The following is a 27,539-nucleotide window of genomic DNA, read 5'->3' as shown; positions in this document are numbered from 1 at the left end:
TGCAGTACATAAAAAGAGGCGTTTTGCCAAACTTCTGGTCTCTAGTCATGACTAATCACATACACACACCAACTTCAGGTGTGTGCATGATTAGCTTGATCTTTGTGCTATCTATTGTAGCAGTTCTTTATTTCAGGAACACAGAGGATGAATAGGAAAATTCCAAGAATGTGAAATTAATTTTGCTGTGTGTGTGTGTGTGTGTCTATATATATATATATATATATATATATATATATATATATGGATAAAAGCAAGGAGGGCCAAAAGGGCTAAGTAAAAATCAAAGAAGGTAAAAGGAAACACTCACCGGACAGTAGAAAAATTCAAAATTATCGCTAATTTCATAGCATCATCGGTGTGAGGAGAAATAGATGGAACCGGAAGTTGGGGTCCTGCAGAGTTGCCAGGTCCCCATCGAAGAAGAAGCGGTGCGTAGAACGAAAAAACACTGTTTCATCACCAGGGTCGTCGTAAACTGTGAGTGTGTAGGATGGCTTGGGAGGGGGGGTGGGTGAAGGTTGGGCATTAAGGCTCGTCGTAAACTGTGTGTGTAGGATGAGTTGGGAGGGGGGGCGGGAGGGTGGGTGAGGGTTGGGCATTACTGGGTGGCCTTGTTCAGGCCAGGTGGAGTGGTTGCACTCATGGCCGATATATAGGCCCTCTCCCATCTTTTGCGAACAGAGGTGTTGGCTGGTTGGGGTAGGAGATGGATGATCGCTACCCGGAAGCAGTCGTTGAAACTGATGTTGTGGTGGTTGGTGTGGACGGCGACAGTGAAGTCCAGGTTGTGGGTGGAGGAGCGGTGGTTATTGATGCGGAGGTTGAAGGCCGTTGATGTTTCCCCCAGGTAAAAATCACCACAGATGTTGCAGGTGAGGATGTAGATAAGGTTTGAGGCATGGCAGGTCCCTTTGGGATGGAGGGTAAATTTGCCAGTGGCCGTGTGCACCTGGAGGGTGTGAGAAGTGATGAGGATGGGGCAGGTCTTGCACCTGGGGCGGTTGCATTTATGGGTTGCATTTATGGGCAGGGGGGTGTTGGATGTGTGGTGAAGGAGTGTTGTGGACCAGGATGTTTTGGAGGTGGGGGGGGGGGGGGCGTTTGAAAACTACTCTGGGTTTGTCGGGAAATATGTTTTTGGTTTCGGGATCACTGTGGAGAATTGGGAGAAGAGAGTGCAGTGTGTGCCTGATTTTGTTGAGGTGGGGATGGTATTGGGTGATGAGTGCAGGTGGGTTGGTGGCAGCAGGTTTCTTGGTGGTAGTGGTATGTGAGGCAGCTCGCGATATTTGCTTGGTGACCAGGATGGAGGGATATCCACGGTTAACCAGGGCCTGGTGTAGGTGGAGGTTATAATTCTGGCGGGAGGTGGGTGAAGTGTTCAGGCGCTGTCCCCTGAGGGCCAGAGAGAATGGAATGGCTTTTTTGGTGTGGAACGGGTGGGAGCTGGAGAAGTGTAGGTATTGCATGTGGTTGGTGGGTTTTATGTGGATGGAGGTAGTCAGGTGTCCTCCCTCGATGTGCATGTCCACATCCAGGAAGGTGATCTGGTTGGGGGAGTGCGTCCAGGTGAATTTGAGGGAATGGAAGTGGTTAAGTTGGTCCAGGAAAGCTGACAAGGATGGTTCTCCATGTGTCCAGAGCATGAAGATGTCGTCGATGAAGCGGAGCCAGAGGAGGGGTTGGAGGGGTTGGGTAGCCAAAAACTCTTGCTCAAGTTTGCCCATGAAGAGGTTTGCATAGGATGGGGCCATTCTGGTACCCATGGCTGTACCTCGGATCTGTAGGAAATTTTGGTTTTCAAAGGTGAAGTTGTTACAAGTGAGGACAAGGTGGGCTAGGTGGGTCAGGATGTTGGTGCTGGGGTTGTGAGGTTTGGGTCTGCTATTGAGATAGAATTCTATGGAGCGCAGGCCATGGGAGTGAGGTATGTTGGTGTAGAGGGAAGTGACATCAATGGTGGCAAGGATGGTATTTGGGGGCAATGGTGGGAGGGTGCTGATTTTCTGGAGGAAGTGGTTGGTGTGACGGAGGTAGGAGGGCAGAGCTTTCACAAGAGGCTGCAGATGGGAGTCAACAAAGGCTGAGATTCGTTCTGTAGGTGAATTGTAGCTGGACACAATGGGTCTACCAGGGTTGTCAGGTTTGTGGATTTTGGGCAATTGATAGAAGGTGGGGGTGCGGGGATTGTCAGGTATTAACATGGCGGTGGTACGAGCTGTTAGGCCTTCAGGGGGGCCGCGGGTGTGGATGAAGTCCCGGATTTTGGTGAGGTGTTCGGCGGATAGGTCAACTGTGGTGGGTTTGTAGGTGGAGGGGTCAGCCAGCTGGCGGTTGGCTTCCGCCAGGTAGTCTTGAGAGTTCAAGACCACCGTGGTGGACCCCTTGTCAGCTGGGAGGATTTTGATGTTGTGGTTGTTGCGGAGGTCTCTGAGAGCTTTCTGTTGGGGGGGATTGAGGTTAGGTTGGTTGTGAAAGTTATTTAAGAATGAGCTGTCAGAGGTGGTGGAAATGACGGCAGTGATGTATCTTTCCAAGGGGTGGTTGGTGGGCAGGGGGGGTGGATCTTGGGAGGAGGGGGGCTAAATTGAAGGAGGCTCGGATGGGTTTCACTGGTAGTAGTTCGGAGTGAGGGATTTTTGGCCCAGAAATGTTGCCATCGGAGGTTGCGAGCAAATGTGTGTATGTCAAAAAGTAGACGGAATTGGTTGGGGGGAGTTGTGGGGAAGAAGGTGAGGCCTTTGGATAAAACAGCTATTTCATCCGTGCTCAGTTTATGGCTGGATAAATTGAGTACAGTCTGGTTGTTTTTGAGTGGGTTAGGGTCATTGGTGGTCATGGATCTGGTAGGGGTGGGTTTGTCCGTGGACTGGTTGTTTCCCAAGGTGCGATGTGTGGGAGTGCAGTTTTGGTTTTCAGGGGGGGTCTGTGGTGGTGTGGGAGGGGTGGGCAATGGTAGAGGGGGGTTGGGTAATAGCGGGCATGTTGGTGTGGGACTGAAATTGGGCGGCAGTGGAAGGGGAAGGGTGCAGCCAGTCTGAAAAGCTTGACGGCAGAGATTGGAGAGTTTTTGGAGGTGTTTAGTGTTAAGGTCACTGGCAATGGAATGGGCGGTGTACCAGAAGGAGTCTATTTTGTGATGGTGGTTACCTGGGGTCAGCAACAGGATTTTGGTAAGGGATTGAATAGAGATGGACAGTTCTCGGGCGCGATTAAGCTGGGATCGGTACATGGCGTGGGTCAGTTCAATAGCGAAATTTCTCGCTAGTGGGAAAATCGTGGGTTTTATGCTTGGGGGCATGGCGGAAAATGGCAGTTTGGGTGTGAGGCTTTTAGGTGTTAGGCCTAATATCAAACATGAGTGCAGGAAGCGTGCATGGGACGTAGCTTTGGTGTAGGAAACAATAAGAGATCGCAGGCGGTTCAGTTGATAGGAGTTATACGTGAAAGGATTCATACCAAAAGTGGATAATATTGGATAAAAGCAAGGAGGGCCAAAAGGGCTAAGTAAAAATCAAAGAAGGTAAAAGGAAACACTCACCGGACAGTAGAAAAATTCAAAATTTTCGCTAATTTCATAGCATCATCGGTGTGAGGAGAAATAGACGGAACCGGAAGTTGGGGCCCTGCAGAGTTGCCAGGTCCCCATCGAAGAAGAAGCGGTGCGTAGAACGAAGAAAACACTGTTTCGTCACCAGGCTCGTCGTAAACTGTGAGTGTGTAGGATGGCTTGGGAGGGGGGGGTGGGAGGGGGGGTGAGGGTTGGGCATTAAGGCTCGTCGTAAACTGTGTGTGTAGGATGAGTTGGGAGGGGGGGCGGGAGGGTGGGTGAGGGTTGGGCATTACTGGGTGGCCTTGTTCAGGCCAGGTGGAGTGGTTGCACTCATGGCCGATATATAGGCCCTCTCCCATCTTTTGCGAACAGAGGTGTTGGCTGGTTGGGGTAGGAGATGGATGATCGCTACAAGGAAGCAGTCGTTGAAACTGATGTTGTGGTGGTTGGAGTGGACGGCGACAGTGAAGTCCAGGTTGTGGGAGCGGTGGTTATTGATGCGGAGGTTGAAGGCCGTTGATGTTTCCCCCAGGTAAAAATCACCACAGATGTTGCAGGTGAGGATGTAGATAAGGTTTGAGGCATGGCAGGTCCCTTTGGGATGGAGGGTAAATTTGCCAGTGGCCGTGTGCACCTGGAGGGTGTGAGAAGTGATGAGGATGGGGCAGGTCTTGCACCTGGGGCGGTTGCATTTATGGGTTGCATTTATGGGCAGGGGGGGGTTGGATGTGTGGTGAAGGAGTGTTGTGGACCAGGATGTTTTGGAGGTGGGGGGGGGGGGGGCGTTTGAAAACTACTCTGGGTTTGTCGGGAAATATGTTTTTGGTTTCGGGATCACTGTGGAGAATTGGGAGAAGAGAGTGCAGTGTGTGCCTGATTTTGTTGAGGTGGGGATTGTATTGGGTGATGAGTGCAGGTGGGTTGGTGGCAGCAGGTTTCTTGGTGGTGGTGGTATGTGAGGCAGCTCGCGATATTTGCTTGGTGACCAGGATGGAGGGATATCCACGGTTAACCAGGGCCTGGTGTAGGTGGAGGTTATAATTCTGGCGGGAGGTGGGTGAAGTGTTCAGGCGCTGTCCTCTGAGGGCCAGAGAGAATGGAATGGCTTTTTTGGTGTGGAACGGGTGGAAGCTGGAGAAGTGTAGGTATTGCATGTGGTTGGTGGGTTTTATGTGGATGGAGGTAGTCAGGTGTCCTCCCTCGATGTGCATGTCCACATCCAGGAAGGTGATCTGGTTGGGGGAGTGCTTCCAGGTGAATTTGAGGGAATGGAAGTGGTTAAGTTGGTCCAGGAAAGCTGACAAGGATGGTTCTCCATGTGTCCAGAGCATGAAGATGTCGTCGATGAAGCGGAGCCAGAGGAGGGGTTGGAGGGGTTGGGTAGCCAAAAACTCTTGCTCAAGTTTGCCCATGAAGAGGTTTGCATAGGATGGGGCCATTCTGGTACCCATGGCTGTACCTCGGATCTGTAGGAAATTTTGGTTTTCAAAGGTGAAGTTGTTACAAGTGAGGACAAGGTGGGCTAGGTGGGTCAGGAAGTTGGCTATATATATATGGATAAAAGCAAGGAGGGCCAAAAGGGCTAAGTAAAAATCAAATAAGGCAAAAGGAAACACTCACCGGACAGTAGGAAAATTCAAAATTTTCGCTAATTTATAGCATCATCGGTGTGAGAAGAAACAGAAACGTCTTCTGTTTCTTCTCACACCGATGATGCTATAAATTAGCAAAAATTTTGAATTTTCCTACTGTCCGGTGAGTGTTTCCTTTTACCTTATTTGATTTATATATATATATATATATATATATATATATATATATATAGACATCCCTCTACACCAATATTCCCCACCAAGGCTTCCGTGCCACGGAATCATTCCTTAACAGCCGACTCAAACCCCACAATCCCAGCACTCACTTCTTGATACAACTAACCAACCTTGTACTTACCTGCAACAACTTCTGCTTCAGTGACCAATATTACCTGCATGGCCCCCTCTTATACCAACCTGTTCATGGGCAGGCTGGAACAGGAATTCCTTGACTCCCAGCAACTGAAACCACTCCTTTGGCTAAGATTCATAGATGACATTTTCCTCCTCTGGACACATGGTGAACCCTCCCTCACTAAATTCCTTAACCAACTGAACGACTTCACTACCCTCAAATTCACCTGGTTTCACTCCAAAGACCAAGTGACCTTCCTAGATGTGGACATCCACATTGCGGTAGACCACTTGGAAACTTCCATACACATCAAACCGACCAACCACCTCCAGTATCTCCACTACTCCAGCTCACACCCCTACCACACCAAAAAAAGCCATCCCATTTTCCCTTGCTCTCGGAGGCCATCGCCTCAACTCATCCCCCTCATCCCGCCAAAACTACAACGTACGCCTGCACCAAGCCCTAACCAACCATGGCTACCCCTCCACCCACATCAACAAACAAATCACTAGAGCCACCTCCCACAACCGCACCAAACAACCCAAAACCAACCCTCCAACTCTGATCACCCAATACCACCCCCACATTACGAAAATCAGACATACCCTCCACTCCCTCCTCCCCATCCTGCACAGTGATCCTGACACCAGGGACATCTTTTGGGATAAACCATGGGTTGTCTTCCATCGCCCCCCCCCCCAACCTCCAAAACATCTTGGTCTGAAACACTCCCACGCCTTCCACACCACTCTCCCCAGCTCAAGGGTGCAACAAACCCAGATGCAAGACCTGCCCCATACTTATCCAAGACTACTAGAAGGAAAGGCTGGGGTCAGACACGCCTCTTTTCGCGACTGCCGCGGGTGTGACGTCATGGGCGGACAAAACCCAGCTGAGTCTTTACCCCATACGGAAAGAAACGTGGAAAGGCTGATCTGTTTTGTTCTTTTTGCTCCTTTTTTCTTGTATTTCTGGATTGTTGGGTTCAGGATGCGAAATCCTGGAGGGGACGATGGGGATTTCCTCCCACCAACAATCTTGGCCTCAAAAATCCCCCCACCAAAAATTTCCCGGGGGAAAAAGTTTTTGTTATAACAATGAAAAGATAAGCAATTACTTTTAATTTCAAATATACTTTACTAAGAATAATAACGAAAACACACACAAATTAGTGTGGTTGTGAGTGTTCAATGCTTTCTCTCTCAAGAGATCGTTAACAAATCTCCATCAATACGCACAATAAAAGTAAAACAAGAATGCAAAACAATAATAACTATGAAATCTAATTGATTTACATTAACATAAAGCACAAACTAAACAAAAACTTACACATAATAAAACCACTTCAACTATGTCATAATTTATTAATATCTTTAACCAGTTAGTAATGGAATTAGTTCGCTGCTTTACACTATCTGATATGTATGAAAGTAACAAATTAATTTCTAATTAATAATCATAATAATTATTTTAATTGAGTAATTTATTTTTACTTTTAATAACATTATAAATATGTACATCGTATAATTCACACATATGTTTGTGGGGAGGGGGTTGTAGGTTAAGAACTTTCTCCCCCTCACCAGTTTTCAATGATTTCGCACCCTGATGGGTTGTGAGGTGTTGCAGTTCACAGTGAAGTGTTGCGACGTGTAGTGATCTCCGATGAAAAAATAAAAACAGCGGGTGACAATATATAACTGAGCACATCGCACCTAACGAGACTTGTTAGTGGATTGCGATACCAGTAGTCTCATTACACAACATCAGGCTACCATACACTTCAATTGGGTTACAATTATTAGAATAAAAAATAATAATATTGTAATTTTTTAATAAAGGCTCTCACGAGTATAATAAGATAAAAACTGCAAGCATACCCCTCCCAATTTAATATCCAGTCCCCCACCAAAATTCCTATGTCAATTTTAGGTTCACTGTTGGTATTGAAGAGTTGAATCTCGACCTCCTCCAAATAATTTAATTCTCAATCGCCATACCAAAATTCCCACAATAGTCTAAGCGCAACAGTAATTAATACTCAAGACTTGGCTATCTCCCATCCTAGTGCTCAATTGCCTTACTATAGAGTTGAAAACTTCCCCAACCAAGGGTAATTCCACATCAGAATTCACGATAAAAATTTAAGGTTTATTATGTAATAGCTGGCTGGATATTGTGCACCTCAAATAGTAGACACCGTGTTGCCGAGAGACGACACTGGTATGTCTCGTCGCGTGAAAATTCCATCTCTTCTCGTGTCTAGTCTTGTTAACAACACTAATAATACATAGTAACTGTTATAATTCCCTTGGAAATACACAACGTGCTATTTATATACGAGTGATGCTTAAATGACAACGTAGTTCAACTTCCGTCCTCCATTGTTCTATTATTTATTCAGTCAAATTTTCATATCAATCAACCCCCCCCCCCCCCAAAGTTAAGTGGACTCAACCAGCTTTTACATACCCGCCTGTGGGCACCCCTGTTCGACATCCCACTGATTATATATATACGTAGCCTATATAAAGTGAGCCTCGACTTTCTTCAGTTCTATGTCTCAAGTTTTCGTTCAGTCAAAAGTTGTTTGTGACATAATACACACGGAACATCCTCACATTCCTCCCTGTGTAGTTCAAAGATTCATAAGACTCAGAATTGTAATCTGAATAAGGAAAATTAATGAAGAAATAAATATCAATAGTCGAAGCAAAGTTACCAAATTGAAGAAGTTAAGTGAAAACAGCGCCTCTCTCACTCCTAAAAAAGAGCAATAGATGAGGTTGTTTTCTTGTACATATTCAACTTATCCATAATTTTGGCTTTCTGCCTTTCTTTATTTAACAAAATGCATGACCAGGCATATTAACTTCAATTTTACATGAAACTAAGTTTGAGAGAGAAATATGACGACCTAAAAACTACCGATTCAATACATATGTTAATAGCTGTATAATCCAATTCTGAAGACATACGTTATCTCGGATCCTAAGTGAACCTGTATTATCAGTCCCAGCTAGCTTCTGGGCATAATGACGGCTGTTTTTTGTTCATAATTTCTGCATTGATTCCACTGCGAAACCGTGGCGCGGAGCGATCTGTTCGCCCGGTGACGTCACGCTTTCGTCAAGGACCACGTGATCAGGTATGGCCCCAGAACTTCCACACATTCAACGAAGAAGTGAATATTAATAGCAGAAGCAAAGTCAACAAATTGAAAAAGTTGAAGTGAAACAGCTCCTCCCGCACCTCTGAAACAGATTACTTCATAAGTATAACAATAGGCAAGTCCGCATCATTTATTATTATTATTATTATTTTACGCATTCAACATATATTTTTGTTTCTGCCCTAACAAAACGCATTACTAGGTGTATTAACCCCAATTTTACATGAAACTAATGTTTCACAGAGGAATGTGACGACATATAAACTGCCGATAAAATGTGTGCGTAAATGGCTGTGTAATCCAACTGTAAGGACATACGTTACGTCGGATCCAAGTAAGTCTGTGTATTCACTCCCAATTAGCTTCTGGGCATAATTGCGGCTCTTTTTTGTTCATAATTACTGCTTTGATTCGGCTGCGAAACCGGAGCGTAGAGCGATCTGTCCGCCCGTGACGTCACGCCTGACGTCAAGGACCACGTGATCAGGTATGGCCCCAGCCTTCTCCTCTACTAGTCTTGATACTTATCACCTCCCCCATCCTCCTGATCCCCACACCGGCAGGTGAGTTCACCCTTCACCCTAAGGGCACCTGCCACTCATCCAACCTAATTTACACCCTCATCTGCCAAATCTGCGGCAACTTTTACTTAGGTGAAACCTCCACCCCCTTGAACCTAAGGAACAATAATCACCCTTCCTCCACCCAAAACTCCGATTTCACAGTTGCCATCCACTCCAACCGCCATAACACCTCCTTCAATAACTGCTTCCGTGTTGCCATCATCCATCTTTTACCCCCCCCCCCCCCTTCGCTCTGACTCATCTTTCCGCAGGCGATGGGAAAGGGCCTATATAGCAACATCTGTGGGAGCTTCTACCTGGGGGAAACATCCACAGCCCTGAACCTCTGCATCAACAACCAGTGCTCCTACTCCCAAAACCTGGACTTTGCTGTTGCCATTCACACCAATCACCACAATATTCCTTTTAATGACTGCTTCCAGGTCCTCCTACCCCCCTACACTCACAGTTTTCGACAAGCCTGGCGAAAGAACCACCTATATTTTTTGTGGCACTGTCAACACTTTTTTTTACTTTTTTTTCGAGACCTGGCAACACTGCAGGTCACACCAACTCTTCATTTTGGTCACCAAGTTCTACAACGTTTCTCTACTCCTGAAGATGTGACATACCATCACGAAAATTTGAACTTTTTCTGCGTCCGGTGAGTGTTTCCTCTCTCCTCTTTCACTTTTTATTTAGCCCTTGTGGCCCCCCTTCCTTTTATCCTATATATATCCTTTTATCCTCCCCAGGTATTTTTATATATAGCACAGTGGCTAAGGTGAAGATGACAATATTATTATTCGAGGTAATTTTTGTCCAACAGTTTTTGGCACGGAAACAAGTGACTGTGTTAAACCACCAATCTTATTCGCCAGACTTGGCACTGGCTGACTACTTTTATTCCCCAAATTAAAACCTCACCTGAAGGGCCTGTGTGTGTGGGGGGGGGGATGCATAGGTGGGTGGGTAGGTGCGTGCACGTGTGTGTGTGTTTTTTTATATCTATGTATATATATTATGGCTGAGCAGATACAAAATATTGATTAATATTAATAGGTAAGTTCTCCAGTTATAAGCATCAGTTTACCCGAGTCTTGTTTAAAGTAATAAAAAAATGACATCAATACATTAAAATACTTGTTATGCAATCATAAAATATGTTTTTTTTTACATAATATTAATGCAAAATCAATGGAAACTTTGAAATTTGGATAACTTTCAGGATAATTAGACTCTGTAAATGTGCTGTGTTGCATTTTTGCATACTCGATGAAGGATCAAAATGCTGGGGAAGCATTGGCCAGTATCAGTAAATATAATCTAATCCAGGGGTTCCTAAACTTTTTTGTTTCAAGTTGCCCTTATTGTTTCAAGTATTTTCTGTGGCACCCAAGTCAGAATGTAGGCCTAACACTCAGTTAGTGTGGTTAGGATGCTTCCCTAAAGTTAAAAAAATAAACACATTTAAAATTCAGAAACATTTGATGTGTAAAAAGTACTAAATAAGCACACGTTTGAAACAATCGTATCTAAAACCATGTGTAGACTATAAGTTAGTGTCATTTCATTGAAAATATTGGAACATTTCACAGCACCCCTGTAAGCTATGCATGGTACCCCAGGGTGTCACGGTGCACACTTTGGGAACCACTGATCTAATGAATACTGTCTGATACTGATACATCAGCATTTTGTGTGGGCTCAACCCTAATACATACACACACAGTGTATTTTGAAGTTTCTGTGATAAAGAATGAGAAAATAAAATCTCCATAAAATATAATTAACAGTAGGGGTTGACTGATACGAAACTTGTACAGATACCGATAGTACCAATATAAAAATTATCTTATCATCTTGCCTGACAGAGAGCAGCAACATAAGAGGAAACACTGTGCATATAAAAATAAAACTTGAAGAGTTCTGGTTTTTCATACCAGCTTCCCACTGCCATTGTCACGGATAAAAATAGATTATAGTCATGCTCCTCCTACTCCCAATAGACATTTACTTAACCCTGCATTAGGCACGTCATTTTCTGTAACATGCATAGTCGTGTGGGGTACACCTGGCCTCCAACCCTTTAATTTTAAGGTATGAAATATATAATGAATTATACTGCGTATGGATGCTGAACATTCTTTCTTTGTTTTTCGTCTGAGATCAGATGCAACTTTCTACTGGATTTTCTAATTCAGTGATTCCTAATGTGTCCGCCACGGTGCCCTGGGGTGCCATGACTAGCTTACAAGGGCACCATGAAATGTTCTAATACTTTCACTGAAATTCCATCAATGATATGATTGTTCCAAACATGAGCTTATTTAGTGCTATTTACACATAAAATGTTTCTGAATTTGAAATATGTGTTTATTTCTTTCAACTTATTTTTTAGCCTAGGCAAGTAATCTAATCACACTAACTGAGCATTGCAAGTGTTAGACAGGCGTACATTCTGACTTGGGCACCGTGGAAATATCTTGAAACACTAAGGGTGCCGTGAAATGAAAAAGTTTGGAAACCCCTGTTCCAAATGATGTAACATTATAAAGTTAACGTCAGTCACATGCTTGGGAGACAGTTGTCCCCACGTGCCTAAATAAGTAATAACCCCCAGGAGTGCCATGTTTACTTTTAGTCATGCAGTCACATTAATGTTCACCTTCATCACTAACACATACCTACGTCTCCTCCCCTTCCTCATGAACTCACTACCATATAACATCTGAATCTGCTGTGTGTTCTGACTTTCTCGCTTTTATATCTTCCTTGTTACGTGTTTAGTCCCGAAATATGCAAATGATATTAATTTTATAATATTACGTCGCTTAGAAGTGCAACAGAACAACACAGCTGAGATTAAAACAAAGAGAGAGAAAGAATGTTCAGCTACAAAAAATGTTCCCATGTGCAGTATAGTTCACAGTGTTGCAATCTCACAATAAAATACCTGTACCCCACATGCCTAATGGAGGGGGTTATTCTTTTAGATATGAAGAAATCTGATAGTGGTAAGCAACCTGTGCAAAGGACAGTGCTGCCAATGTTGTTATCATGTTTATATCAAGGCTGGTCAAGGGTTGATTAGAGACAGGCAGAAGGTTTGTTTTGTTGAGTATGTTCGTTTCTTGTGTATTAACTGCAAAGTTTTGTAAAAATTCTTAAACTAATTTTGTATTTTCTTTTTTGAAGGAACCAGGAGGAAACGGAAGATAAAGATTTACAGGTTCCTGGCTGTTCACATACTTCATCAAAGGCCAATCCCGAAAGAAAGAATAAGGCAGCTAAAGAATCTGGTCTACCATGGAACCCTAGGAAAACAAATCGCCGAGGATATAGAAAGTAAGTAATTATGGTTGTTTCTTTTTTTGTCTAAGCATTTGCAAGTGATTAATTTTGATCCTCAGCCTTACTCATAATATTTCACAGACCTTTATGAAGCCTATCAAAAATAGGCACTTGGGATTCTGAATAGTTCCATGGCTCTCCTTACTGCTCTCTTGCCCTTCAAGGGCCGTGGTGTCTCCCACATGTTAACCCACTCCTGCACTGCACTCTGCTTCTCACCTCTGCTATTCCAGTTTAAACTCTAGTCCAATCCTTATTAGGCTACCAGGGTATTAAATAGACTTAAAAACGAATGAAAATGTCAACATTCAGTATCAATTTACATTGTGTTATTTTATGGAAAACGTTTTACCTACATTAATGAAGGCAGTTAAACTTTGAGCTAGATTGATTGGTTGCAAGAATGAGAAAACAGGGAACTTTCCCATGCAGTATATTCACCATGTTTACCACAATATACCATGAATTACAGTGTCCTTCATTCAAAATTGTGTTCAGATGCTTTTTATTTCTTATTATTTTTCTTTTCAGGAATGCAAACTTTTACAAGAAGGAGGAAGACCAAGCGATCATCGATTTTTTGGTCAAGACTAGGCGTGTGCCACAGGTAGGAGGAGTTTCAGTATGGAAGTTAATGGAAGATAGACGGCTACTGCCAGGTTAGTACAGGTGGATTGTCTTCAGATATATATGCATGAAAGTGTTTTACAACATACTCACAAGGGTTTAAAAATAAATTTAAAACTGGCTTCTGTCCTGCATTTTGATGTCTCATGAACATGGAATGAACCGAACCTGCAGTTCATTTGTTCATCATGATTGTAATTTTGATTTTGTAATCAGTAAATTACTTGAAAAGTATTGGTAAAAGTTTCATGTCAGTCTATTCATAAAATATATGTACATGAGAATGAAAGACAAGCAGGCCAGATAGGTGGATAAATCAAAATGAAAATAAACGGTAAACACTTGCAGTAAGCATGCAGCCAGGCAGTGAAATATTGAAATCATATTTTTTGGGTAGCAAGTGTTTTAGTGTTCCCTTCCGATCTGATCTAAAATATAGTTAAGTCAATAAATACGTATGTGTAGATTCGTTGTTAAGAATGTTGTTTTGTTGTTTCTTAACAGGTAGAACTTGGCATTCAATGAAGGAAAGATTCCGAAAAGTTATTGTGAATGACTTGGATGCATACAATATGACAAGGAAAACACGTGCAGAATTTAACACATTTACGAAGGCAGGTAGGCAATTGTACAATTTGTGCTTCTTTAGAAAACAAAAAAGCAACAGTGTAGCAAACTAGCTAAGTTTATATTTAAACAGTACACAGAACTTAGTGGAAGATAGAACTGAGTGACACTGAGAGACATGTTGAACCTGATCAATAATAATGATTTTTAAACATATTAGCATTTTTTAAAATATTTGAGTGAAGTATTACAGTTCAGTTTTTTTTATCATATTCTAAAACACTGTGAAATATGAAAGTTCGCGTGTATGTGTGCGTTTCGAGTTATGAAATTAAGCTAGAAATCCCATTAACTAGACAGAATGTGATTGAACAAAGCTTACCATTTCTTCTTTACTAAGGATATGCATACTTCGTTTTTGACAGAAACACAAAATGTGAGATTATTGACAGTAATGCTCATTTAGGTGATTTTCAAAAGAGGAAAGTACATTTTTCTGCCACATTCTGCTCTGAAATGAATTAAAATAAACTCAAACATAAAAATTATATTTTATTTCCACACACAATACTTTACTGATTGGATTTTCCTTTAAGTTATACAAACAGTTTTCATGAAAAAACTCACAAGTGCAGAAGTTAGTGTACGTATTGTGTGTATATAGGCATTCATTTTATATTTTCTTTCATTTTTTCTATGTATAGTATATGTTCAACATAATTGGGAGATGCATCCTGTGCTGAACTAATAAATAATAATAATGATAATGATAATTGGTTCTGTGGTAAGTAATATATAATATTCCATGCCTTTTATGACGGTGAAGATTAGAAATATGTGTGCCCATAGTTCTTTACAAAGTGTCAAGCACATTTTTACAGTATTATGATCTTTTCACATCAAATTTTTTGTCATTTTATCTTATATGATGATGTATTTTTGCACTTCTCTCAATTCTGAGCAGATATTTGTCCAATTCAAGGATTTCACAATGCTGAACGCAGTTCTAGTTACAAGGTGACAACAAAACCACTTTGCCATTGGGGAAGTCTGTGTGCTTTCATGGGATGGTACAAAGCGCAGGAGATAACTTTGCCTTTTAATGTATTTGGTCTAGGAATTAATTTGTGCGCCTGGACAAGAGATGGCGTAACAAGCGTATCGTGCCACAGTTCCGTGTAGCCACACATGCGTTGAAAACTCCTGTCAGCGCGCATCGTTCGTAGTATAGGGCAGTTGATTGACGCGTCAACAACAGCATTTTGTAGTCAACTGAACATGGCGCAGTTCGTGCCAGATAAAGTGTTTTTGCAGGGTGTTCTGCTTCATTACTTTAACATGCAGAAAAGTGCTACCGAAAGTCATCGTATTTTGGTGGAAGTGTATGGTGACCATGCGCTAGCTGAGCGAACGTGTCAGAAGTGGTTTGCACGGTTTAGAAGTGGTGATTTCGTCCTGGAAGACCAAGAGCGACCTGGACAGCCAAAAAACTTTGAAGACGAAGAATTGAGAGCATTGCTCGATCAGGATTCGTGTCAAACGCAGGAAGAACTTACAGAAGCATTAGGCGTTGATCAAATAACAGTTTCCAAACGCCTCAAAGCCATGGGAATGATTCAAAAGATGTCACATTGGGTTCCACATGAATTGAAAGACAGAGACGTTGAAAGACGAAAAACCATTTGCGAATTGCTGCTTCAAAGACAGAAAAGAAAGGGGTTTTTGCATCCCATTGTTACTGGCGATGAGAAGTGGATCCATTACGAGAACCTGAAACGAAAAATGGCCTGGGTGAAGCCAGGTGAACCAGGTCCATCACAACCGAAACGAGATATTCACTGTGCAAAAGTTATGCTGTGCATATTGTGGGATATAAAAGGTGTGGTGTACTATGAGCTGCTGCAACCGGGTGAAACTATTAATGGAGAACATTATCAACAACAATTAATGCGTTTGAAGCAAGCTCTGGCCAGGAAACAACCAGAATGGGAGAACAGACATGATAAACTTATTTTTCAACATGATAAAGCTCGCCCACATGTCGCAAAACCGGTCAAAACCTATTTAGAAAATGTCGGATGGGAAGTTTTACCCCACTCGCCGTATTCACCAGACGTTGCTCCTTCGGACTACTACTTGTTCGATTGCATGAATAACGATTTGATTGGACAGCGGTTCACTTCTTCAGAAGATATCGAAAAATGGGTCTCTGACTGGATCGCTTCATAGGATGAGGACTTCTTTCGCCACGGAATCCATAACTTGCCTGACAGATGGGCGAAAGTGGTGGCTCGCGATGGACAATATTTTTCTTAAGGTATTTATGTATTTTGTGTTTGAACTACAGCTTCAATGTGTGCGTAACAACCGCACAAATTAATTCCTAGACCAAATATTTCAGCATTTTTCAACTTTTTGTGTATCCGGTGCAATTTTATACTTTTGCTTTTGTAGAATGTACACAGTGCATCTACTAAGTTTTAGGACTGGAATGAAAAACATACTTACAGGAAAGCAATCGAAACTTTTGTTTATTCTTCAGTATACATCCCTCCTAAGTGGACACATGTGTTTGCATGGTCGTACAGTCTCTGGATGCCGTGGTAGAAGTCACCTTCGGGAATCGAGTGTAAAACACGCGTCATACCCTTCTGAATATCACAAACAGAATCGAAAACATGACCTTTCGATGGGGATTTTAATTTCGGGAACAGAAAATAGTCCACAGGTGCTAAGTCCAGTGAATAAGGGGGGTCATCCAACACAGTCACATTTTTTTTGGCCAGAAACTGCCTTACTCTTCGGCCTTTCTGCTCGTCTGTCAGCGAATGTGGAACGAATCGTGAACAAATTTTCCTTAAATACGGAGAAACTAGAATTCACTTTTATCCGCGAAGCTGTTTTTTCCTTTTACGATTAATTTCAGTGGCCACTGCCACCATCCTCGTTGGAACTTGCTGTACTGTTGCTTGGCGTGCGTCTTTTGTTTGTAGTTCTCTGGCTGCCAATAGGTGCGCTGTTGTTAACTGTCCATCTGGGTCTGTGTCGTCTGCCATATCTGGCCATAACTGTTGTAGTCGGGGAATCCAAGTATCCAAGTGTGGTGCACTTGCCCGCTATCGATGTTTAGCTCATGCGGGAAGTGCATTATGGCGTGTGTTTTCTTGATTTTGGTGTCTACGAGCATTTGGGCAGTATGTCTCATGCATGCGAACAACAAAGAAATAGACTAGAAAATGTGCTACCACCCTCTAGGTGGGAACATGCAAAGGATAACATCAAATACATTCTGCAGATCTTGCAAAACCAACAAACTTCACAACCTGGGAGGAACATGGCCGAGTGAGAATATGATCAACCCGGATGGCAGACAAGGAAAAAAAAACATCATAAATCTGTCGAATCTCTCGATCCCAAACAAATTGAAATAACTCTTTGCCTATGGTGATAAGTTTAATGTATAAAACAGTAAGCCCCCACCCTCGACCTCATATGTGCGCAGAAAAAGCAGCTTGTTTTGCCCCCAAACCCCAAGATTCAGAAAACATCAGAATGTTAGCAGCCGGAATTTTTCAAGAAGTGATGACCAACAATGAAACCAGGAGACCTAATCCAGTGCACCAAGAAATCACTTCTGTCCTCTCATCTAAAATCTTACAAAATGAACCAGTTTGTAATCATCCACAAGGGCGATTACTCTACGAAAGTAAAAGACAAACTAAACAGTGACTCGTACAGTGTCTTCAAAAAGGACCCCACCGACAGGTATAATAGAATTGTGAAAAATGCAGTGAAATCTAGTGTCATACTCAATGAACAAAACCACAAATTCCTTTTCAACCCCCACCCTTCACCTGCCATTGCCTATGGCATTCCCAAAACTTATAAACCTGGAATCCCCATGCGCCTTATAATAGCTGGCTTCAATTACCCCACGTCCACCTAACAAACTGGCTAAAAAACAAAATATCTCAATTCAACCACAAACTAACACATGTGTTCCGGAACAGTGCCAATGCTAAAAATCTGGTGACCTCAATAGTGCAAGATGACATTGCAAATTAGCCGCATTGACATAGTAGATATGTACAGTTCAATTCCCATAGACCCAGCGCTGCGTTCAGTTGAAACATGGCTGACAACAAACAGAATCCCTGCCAAGAGGTACAAGAGATAACCAAGCTATTAGAAGTTTGTCTAAAACACAACTACTTTCAGTTTGAGGATAAATTCTACAATCAATCCGAGGGCCTTGCGATGGGCAATCCGCTATCAGCTCCTTTAGCCAACATCGTCATGCACCTGGCTGAAAAAGAGATACTTCACACTCCAGAACTACAATACATCCGATATGGAAGGTACGCAGACGACACTATAGTCGTAAACAAAAAAGACAGAAGAACTCAACCTTCTAGTGAACAAGCTAAATAGCATCCACCCCAGGCTCAACTTCACCGTAGGACAAGAAAAACATGGTAAAATCAACTTCCTGGACATCATCACCAGCCGTGCACTTAACAAATTCACAACCACTGTTTACAGAAAACCGGATGCAGGCAACCAGTACATACATGCTCTCTCTAGCCATCCCCCCAATCAAAAAGCCAATGTGTGGCTGAACTTTTATCGAAGAGCCTTCTCCTACTGTTGCAGAGAAGAGGATCTACGAGAGGAGATAGCCACCATCACTGAAATAGCCCTGAAACATGGCTACACTGAAGCACAACTTTCCACTTGGTGCAGTAAAGTGGAAATACAGGTCAGACACCCTAACCAACCACAATCAACCCATCCGCAAGGAACCCAGCCACAATCAACCTCCAGCGGCCAATATAAATGGTTTGCCTTCCCCTACCATCCCACCACTTCCAACCGCATATCCAAAGACCTTCACCCATATGGCATCAAAATAGCACACAAACATAATTCCAAAACTGAACAAACACAAATGGTATTTTGTCTAGGAATTAATTTGTGCGGTTGTTACGCACACATTGAAGCTGTAGTTCAAACGCAAAATACATAAATACCTTAAGAAAAATATTGTCCATCGCGAGTCACCACTTTCGCCCATCTGTGAGGCAAGTTACGAATTCCGTGGCGAAAGAAGTCCTCATCCTTTGAAGCGATCCAGTCAGAGACCCATTTTTCGATATCTTCTGAAGAAGTGAACTGCTGTCCAATCAAATCGTTATTCATGCAATCGAACAAGTAGTAGTCCGAAGGAGCAACGTCTGGTGAATACGGCGGGTGGGGTAAAACTTCCCATCCAACATTTTCTAAATAGGTTTTGATCGGTTTTGCGACATGTGGGCGAGCGTTATCATGTTGAAAAATAAGATTATCATGTCTGTTCTCCCATTCTGGTCGTTTCCTGGCCAGAGCTTGCTTCAAACGCATTAATTGTCGTCGATAACGTTCTCCATTAATAGTTTCACCCAGTTGTACACCACACCTTTCATATCCCACAATATGCACAGCATAACCTTTGCACAGTGAATATCTCGTTTCGGTTGTGATGGACCTGATTCACCTGGCTTCACCCAGGCCATTTTTCATTTCGGGTTCTCGTAATGGATCCACTTCTCATCGCCACTAACAATGGGATGCAAAAACCCCTTTCTTTTCTGTCTTTGAAGCAGCAATTTGCAAATGGTTTTTCGTCTTTGAACGTCTCTGTCTTTCAACTTATGTGGAACCCAATGTGACATCTTTTGAATCATTCCCATGGCTTTGAGGCGTTTGGAAACTGTTATTTGATCAACGCCTAATGCTTCTGTAAGTTCTTCCTGCGTTTGACACGAATCCTGATTGAGCAATGCTCTCAATTCTTCGTCTTCAAAGTTTTTTGGCTGTCCAGGTCGCTCTTGGTCTTCCAGGACGAAATCACCACTTCTAAACCGTGCAAACCACTTCTGACACGTTCGCTCAGCTAGCGCATGGTCACCATACACTTCCACCAAAATACGATGACTTTCGGTAGCACTTTTCTGCATGTTAAAGTAATGAAGCAGAACACCCTGCAAAAACACTTTATCTGGCACGAACTGCGCCATGTTCAGTTGACTACAAAATGCTGTTGTTGACGCGTCAATCAACTGCCCTATACTACGAACGATGCGCGCTGACAGGAGTTTTCAACGCATGTGTGGCTACATGGAACTGTGGCACGATACGCTTGTTACGCCATCTCTTGTCCAGGCGCACAAATTAATTCCTAGACCAAATACTGCCTCTCCCCCCTTGATAACCCAGGTTTATACAATGCAGAGTGTGAATGCAAGGCACATTACATCAGCAGGTCCATCAGATCTGTCAATGAAAGAATCCATCAGCACCTAGCAGATGCAAAAAAAGCTGAACCCACCACTGGTCTTGCTAAACATATCAAATACAATAGCCATAAAATTCAAAAGGTTCAAGTCAAACACACTGCTCACACGCTTGTAGACATAAAAATCAAGGTAACGCACGCCATAATGCACTTCCCGCATGAGCTAAACATCGATAGCAGGCATGTGCACCACACTTGGATTCCTCTACTACAACAGTTATCGCCCGGAAATAGCAGATAACATAGACCCAGATGCACAGTTAACAACAGCGCACCTATCGGCAGCCAGAGAACTACAAACAAAAGACGCATGCCAAGTAACAGTACAGCAAGTTCCAACGAGGATGGTGGCAGTGGCCACTGAAATTAATCGTAAAAGGAAAAAACAGCTTCGCGGATAAAAGTAAGTACTAGTTTCTCCGTATTTGTATACTACCGCGTGTCTCATTTCCCAATTATGAAAATCTTCCTTTTTCGCAAATCTTCCACAACAATCTTCCTTGCCGTGTCCTTGTTGGTATTTAATTCGTCCGCTATCATTCTGAGCGACAGCTGGCGGTTCTCAAGAAGCAATTGTCAAACTGCATCGATGTTCTGTTCATTTCGACGCTCAACTGAATGCCCACTCCTGGGTACATCTGCAATCTCGTCTCGTCCGTCACGAAAGCATCCATACCATCGGAACACATTCGACCGGGATAATGCTTGATCCTCGTAAGCTGCATTTATCATCTCAAGCGTTTCTGTCGCAGTTTTACCGGCTTTGAAACAGAACTTAATCGCTATTCTTTGCTCCTCACTCGCATTCATGACTGGCAACTTTGATACAACTCTGTTCAATCGCACACGGCACAGACACTACCACACTAGCATACAACAAACACTGCCTGCAACGACTACACCTATTGCTAACTGCTTCCGTACTTGGCCAGTAGATGGCTCACCTGACAGTTGCACAGCACCAACTGTCTTAAAACTTAGTAGACCCACTGTTTATGTCATGAATTTTTATTTGCCAATACCAATACCATACTGATACAAAATTTTGTGTATACCAATATCTGATTCAAACACTGGAATAGCATGTGGAAAAGAACCAGAAGGGCAGATAAACAAAAATATGTACACTAGGAGACAGTAAACTCTTACCAAACAGAAAAGGTTGATATTTCGCGGCCTGGCACTATAGTGACAAACTTGCATATTTAAATGTTGCTTCTTATATTCATAAAAATCACATGGACCTAGAGAGGAGATACATTGCATGCTGGTTCGGATCCCACTTTAAACTGTAGGTCCAACCCAGATAACTTAGCATAAAGTAGACTTAAGTTTGATGTAATATTCACGAAATGACAATATTGTGGAATGAAATTATGGTAATATCTGACCAGTAGAATTAATGACAAATTTACGACATTATTGTCCCAATAGCGCACGCTATGGAATTGAGGTCTCATCCTTAATTGAAACTAAGGAGTCCTGGGTTCGACACCCTATGGAGGCACATTATACAGTGGTTTGGATTCCACTTTAAATTGCAGGTCCTGTCCCTATTAGCCTATCTGTGTATAAAGTAGACTTAAAACAACAATTCAAGCCAATTATTCTTAATAGGTTATTTAATACATGTCTCATATTAATGTGTTTACCTGTGTTTTTTAGACACACTCTACTTTTATTTCAGGACCTGCGAAAAGATTAGTGAAACATAGGAAGAAGCGAAAGCGAAGTTCTGTTACCTCTTCTGACAGCGATATTGATATTGTAGATGAAAGTTCAGACAGTGAAGAACCTTTTGTGAAATCTAAAAAAAAACAAGAAACCAGGCAAACTGATTGCACTTGTTGCATTTCCCCGAGTCAGCACAAGCTACAAGAGAAACCGAATAAACTGTCCAAGTGGAGACGATTGTACAGTAAACATGACAACCTGCTGGAAAAAAACAATACAAGAACTGAAAAGTTGCGGCAGTTCAGAAGAATTGTGAACAAACCGGTGTTGGCATCTTGTCTGAGAAAGTACGTGGTAGAAAGTGGTAGAGAGGACACTGCGAATGAGAAGAACCCTTTGGAAGACTGTGTCACGTCAGATTCTGCATTCAACGAAACTGACAATACCAATTGCCCACCAAAGCAAAAGATACCCAGTAAGAAAGTTATTAATTCAGATTCAGAAAGCAACGAAGGCTTTGTCACTTGTGATTCAAAGAAAAGTAAAGAAACTGTAACACATGCAATACGTAAAGGCAGAATGGCCTTTGATGTTGAGGCTCTACAGTCAGATGAAGAACCAATACAAGATGGAAGAATGGGTGAAAATTTTGCTTCTGGCTCAACAAAAATGGATGAGAGAAAAGACCAGCAAGAAGGCAGCACTGTACAGAACGATGAGAATGTGAGAGCAACTGAAGCTGCCATACATGCGTTTGAAGATGACTCACCAGAAATGAGACTAGTTCTGGAATCTGATGTTGAGGAAAAGGCAGTGCATGTAGAAAAGATTCTACAGCTAGATCTCTCTGAAGGATTAACACTCTTGCCGGATGGTAGTGATATACCAGTGCTGCCAGATAATATACCAGTGTTATCGGATAATATACCAGTGCTGTTGGATAATAAATTAAGAGAGGAGCATTTGGACATGTTGGGAGAAGTGGGTATTAAAGTTTGTGAAGAAGTTGAGGCTGTTAAAGCTGAAATGCAGACCGATGTTCCGCGTGAGCAGGAACTTACTTCTATTCCTTCAAACAGAGTGTGTGGTAAGAGTGAAACAGCATTCAATCCATTGTCAAATTGTGACAGAGACACCCGGTCAGATGCAGCATCAAGTGATGAAGATCTGGATGTGAAAAGAAAAGTGAAGAACACTTCTAAGCTCAACAGTTCACTCGTTACTAACACGCAAATTGAGATATCATCCCAGATAAATGGGAACAACAGCTGGGAAACTAGCATAAAAATTCATGAGGACCCTATGGATACTTGCCATATACTGGAGGAAATTCATCAGTTTACATGTGATGACCCCTCGTTGAAAAATGCCAATACCACTTTGACTGATTTGGACACTGGTGAATTACCTAATCACAATGCAAGTGTTATCAGTCGTCAAGAAGAATCCCTAGTACCAAAAGAGGATTCCTGTCCTGTAGAAAAGTCTGAAGATAATGGCACTTCATTTCATGGTGTGGTTAAGTGTGAACCTGACTTGGTCAAAAGTGAAAGGCAGAAATTGGTTAAAAGTGAAAGTTCTTTGGATTGTGATATTGAAGGCAAAGAAAGAGGGAGGAAAAGTGACAATGGTGCGAATCTCCTAGCAAATTCTGATCTGCATCCACTTGCAGCAGGTAAGGCTAGCAAATTTTTATTTCTAGAATTTAATTTTTCTGATGTAATGCACTTAAATTACATAACTAATAATAAAATTCCTCAATGAATACAAACACTTACCCGAAGGTCAAACACCTTTAAATTAACAGACCATGAGCTCTGCTGAAAATGGCGTTCCTTGAACATTTTCCGTTCTAAATATTAAAACTTTTTTAGCCATACCATTTAAAATTTATACAAATCATTATATTTTTCTTATGGGAGAATTCACACCGAAGCATCAGGTGGCATGTGTTGCTTTGGAACGAAGTTATCGGCAGCAACGTTTCACACCGTAGTGGCATCTTCTGTTTGGCTGGTGAAATTCTTAAGGGACACATGTTGCCTGTCACTTTGGTTTGAATTCTTCCTAAGATGAAACATGAGGCATCAAATATGTAGTGCTATGTTAGATTGCTCTCTTGGCTTTATATATATTTTGACCATATGTGGTGCCCCAGCAGGAAAGTATGTCAAAAATTTAAAATGGTAAATACGGTCTAGAGATATTGTTGGATAGATCTCTTCATTCAAAGAATTTTTATAGGTAACATCTTTTGATTTGGTCAATTAAAACATTAAAAGCTTCTTCTTTTCCATCCTCTTCTGCCATTAAGCATCTGGTTCCATCATCCACTTCCTGTACACTTTTCGGTCCAAGGCTAGTTTTCGGATTTCCGGCAATGTTTTCCCTTTCTTCTTTCTTACCTTTTCCACGTCCACTTCCCCTCTTGTCTTCTGGTCTGGACTCCATCACCTGTCTAGGCTTGCAATCCTCCTCCATTCTTGTAATGTGTCTTGTAGCGCCTTTCTCTGTATTGTTTTCAATAGTGGTTTTTGCTGTAACTGATCTCTAGTGGTGGTAACTCTAGTCTTTCCTACTGATCTTCGTAGGTATCTCATCTCCGCTGCTTGAAGGCTGTTATTCTGTTTTGGTAATAATGTCAAACTCTCTGTTCCATACAGTAAAGAGGAAAGGAAACTTTAAAATACGAGACAAAAATGGAAACTTTTGCTGGAACAACAGGATACCTTAATGAGAAAACAGGCATCTTGGAACCCAAATTGGGCCATTTTTCTAGAGCGTTACCATCCTGCCTATGTAGCAAATGTGCAGTTTGACAGTAAAAAATCCTTGTTGCATGCCACTTCTGTGTGAAAGGCATCAAGCATATGTGTATGTTTCAACATAAAGGGATGCTTTATGCAAATTTTCCATGCTGAAGGGGGTTTCATTGCACACATCCCCATCGCTTTTAGCACTAGTACTGATAGTGAACTGATCTGATAGCGATGGAAAATATTTTGTATACAATTGAAATTTTTCTTTGATAAGGCATGAGATTTGGTTTCACAGATGCTATGAAAAATATAGTACACAAATTTCGATTATATACTCATGGGAACAATAACAAAATTATGGATCATTTATCGAATTCTTGAATCCAATGTGTTGCTACTGGATGGTAATCACCACTTGCTGATTAAACTGGTCTCGTCCTCGGCAGTTATTCAAGTTTTAGTATTTGGCTCATTATGTTGTCTCCAATGGTTATGGTTTCAAATCCCTGGCGAGATATGGGCTTGAAAACAGAGATCTGAGGTTCAAACCCTGGTCAGGCCCTGACCCATCACCCATTTAGTCAGTTCATTCATCTCTTAGCCAACCTCCGTAACAGAGTTTTTAGTACAGCACACTACGATGCCAGAGGTCCCGGGTTCGAATCCCAGCATGGGTATCTGTGTTCTTTGTGAGTGTCCCTTCATTATTAGCCAAAAGTAGCAGAAAAGAGAAGTAAAATAAACCAAATCAATCATTCTTCATCTCAATGTTGCAGTTTACTCAAGGGGTAGAAGAGTCATGCAAAATAAGCAAAATGGAAATTGACACCTGTATTTCTTTCATTTGATCATCATGATTAACATTAGAGTTGACGAGCTGTATCTTTGCGGGTGGCCGTGGCTACTCCGCGCAGAGTGAGAGAGAGATACGTTTAAGTAGTTGCCACCTACTCGCCCTTTGGGTGGTCGACAGCAAGGACAGAACGCAAGGATAATGACGCGCAGCCGGTAGCTCCTCCCCTTTGCTACTGCGCAGCCAGGCTTGGGCAGGGTTCACCCGCAAAGATACAGCTCGTCAACTCTAAGACGTAACAAAAAAACTATGTAAAATGACCGAAATACAAAATAAGTAATAACACTATCAGTAACTAAGTGCACTGGATTAATAACTTGATTTTTTTTTAGGAAATGATATACATGAAAACCATGTGAATATTTTGACTGAGAGTGCAGACGTTTTGAGCGCTGTTGAGAAAAAAACAAGAAGTACCAACACATGTGAAGAAAATAAGGAGAACCACCAAGAATGTCAGAATTGTAACCTCGAATTGGATAGACTTGCAAATGCAGGAAGGTTGTGAATTTTAAGTACAGACTCAAAAGTGCAGTTTGTATTGTTATTTTTGTATATCTGTTGAATAACTATCAAACTGTGCATGCAAATTATTTTTATGTAATGTTAAATACTGTAAATAGTATATTCTTTTGTATGTAATATTGAAATATGCATCACAGAAAATATAGAAGATGCTAATAAAAGTTTCCTGATCTGTCACAAAGATTTTGTGACATTTTTCATTTTTTTGTGTGTATTTGAAGATTACATACAAAATAAAAATAGTTTTATTTAGTGTAGCATATTATTATTTTCTTTTCAGTTAATCTCTTGAATGCGCTCTTTTATGCTATTATTACAGGTCTATTTTTCAAGATTTTTTTGTACCTGGAGTCTGTTTATATTATTGAAGAAATTGCGAATTGTGAAATACTGTCATGTTCAGTATTGTAATGTAGATAGAATCACAAGATTACATTATTAAAATTAATTCAACTGGTTGAATTTCCTCATTTCTTTTAGAGAAATAGTGGATGAGATGGTCATAATAATAAAATAAAATAAGATTATGGTATGATTGTATTTTATTTTATTAATGTTAGTATCTTTAATTTCAGCAATGCCATTGTCAAAAATGTACGTTTGTATCTAATGCTATACATAAATACTTGCCAAGTAGTCCCATTGTTGTACAATAAAATGCACTTGTTGTGCGAATCAGTTATTTCAGTGTCTTATTATAGTAAATTTAATTGTATTATCTGATACTGACTTACTAAAAATTTATCTGTAAATTCTCAATTTACACACAATTCATATAGGGATGTCAAATTTATAGGCAAAGCAAATATAATAATAACTAGTGCAAACACTGAAATCTGTTCACTATTTAACAATATAAAATAAATAAAAATAAAAATATTTAATTAATGTTCAAGAATTTTGTAGCGATTCACTCTAGGGTTTGTGCCATGTTGGACGCTTTACCATGGAGCTGGAACTACTACAATAATGGTAACATGTTTGCACACACTGATGAATTACACACATGTCTATATATGAGTAGGCTAACTGAAATGTCTTCCTCGCTATCGGGAGCTGACATGAACCATGCCGCTATGAATTCATGCTCCCAGAATTCAATTTTCTCACAAGACGTTCCCAGCGGGAGTAAAATAAAAATAAATGAGGAGCGGAAAGCAAAATTACATACAATTTTAAACAAATTTTATGATTTCTTTCACTACTGATGCTGTCTTGCAGGATCATTATAAAATGGCTTCCTTTGTAATGCTGTGATTCTCTATTGAACATAGTGTGTAGAAATAAAATCAAAGTGAGTGATACAAAAATATTTAAAAAAGCACAAGTATAATCCTAGTAGGTAGGTGTCTATACATCCAATGAATTGCTTTGAGTATTGAACACTTTAAACAAAGAGAAAAACAATTTAAAGATTTTTTTCTGAACATGTATATTTCTCACTTTGCAATGTACTAAACCTAGTTGGCTGATGAAACCTGTCAATAATTGTTGAATTATTGGAAAGACTTAATCACTGAATTTATCCAGTTCCTATCCCACGAATCTTATACTATTGCACCTCTTGTCACTTGCAAAACAAAAAGAGCTTCTTGAAAATTAGGT

The 27,539-nt window shown here is 41.4% G+C and overlaps 1 protein-coding gene across 1 annotated transcript in view; it reads left to right on the top strand.

Annotated features, from left to right (window-relative positions):
- LOC145985632 (uncharacterized) overlaps positions 1 to 26,604 on the top strand; it is a 78,102-nt gene extending 51,498 nt beyond the window's left edge. Inside the window, exons 8-12 of the mRNA XM_083119702.1 lie at positions 12,440 to 12,589; positions 13,127 to 13,254; positions 13,727 to 13,840; positions 21,811 to 23,472; positions 25,742 to 26,604. Of these exons, the coding sequence (XP_082975828.1) occupies positions 12,440 to 12,589; positions 13,127 to 13,254; positions 13,727 to 13,840; positions 21,811 to 23,472; positions 25,742 to 25,917 (2,230 nt within the window). The 3' untranslated portion in view covers positions 25,918 to 26,604. The remainder of the gene's footprint in view (positions 1 to 12,439; positions 12,590 to 13,126; positions 13,255 to 13,726; positions 13,841 to 21,810; positions 23,473 to 25,741) is intronic.
- Positions 26,605 to 27,539: the final 935 nt, after the last annotated feature.

Source organism: Lepisma saccharinum, chromosome 3, assembly GCF_977018435.1.
Source record: "Lepisma saccharinum chromosome 3, izLepSacc3.1, whole genome shotgun sequence".
Classification (NCBI taxonomy): domain Eukaryota; kingdom Metazoa; phylum Arthropoda; class Insecta; order Zygentoma; family Lepismatidae; genus Lepisma; species Lepisma saccharinum.
Note: the sequence above shows the minus strand (reverse complement) of the source record. Positions and strands in the feature narration are given on the sequence as shown.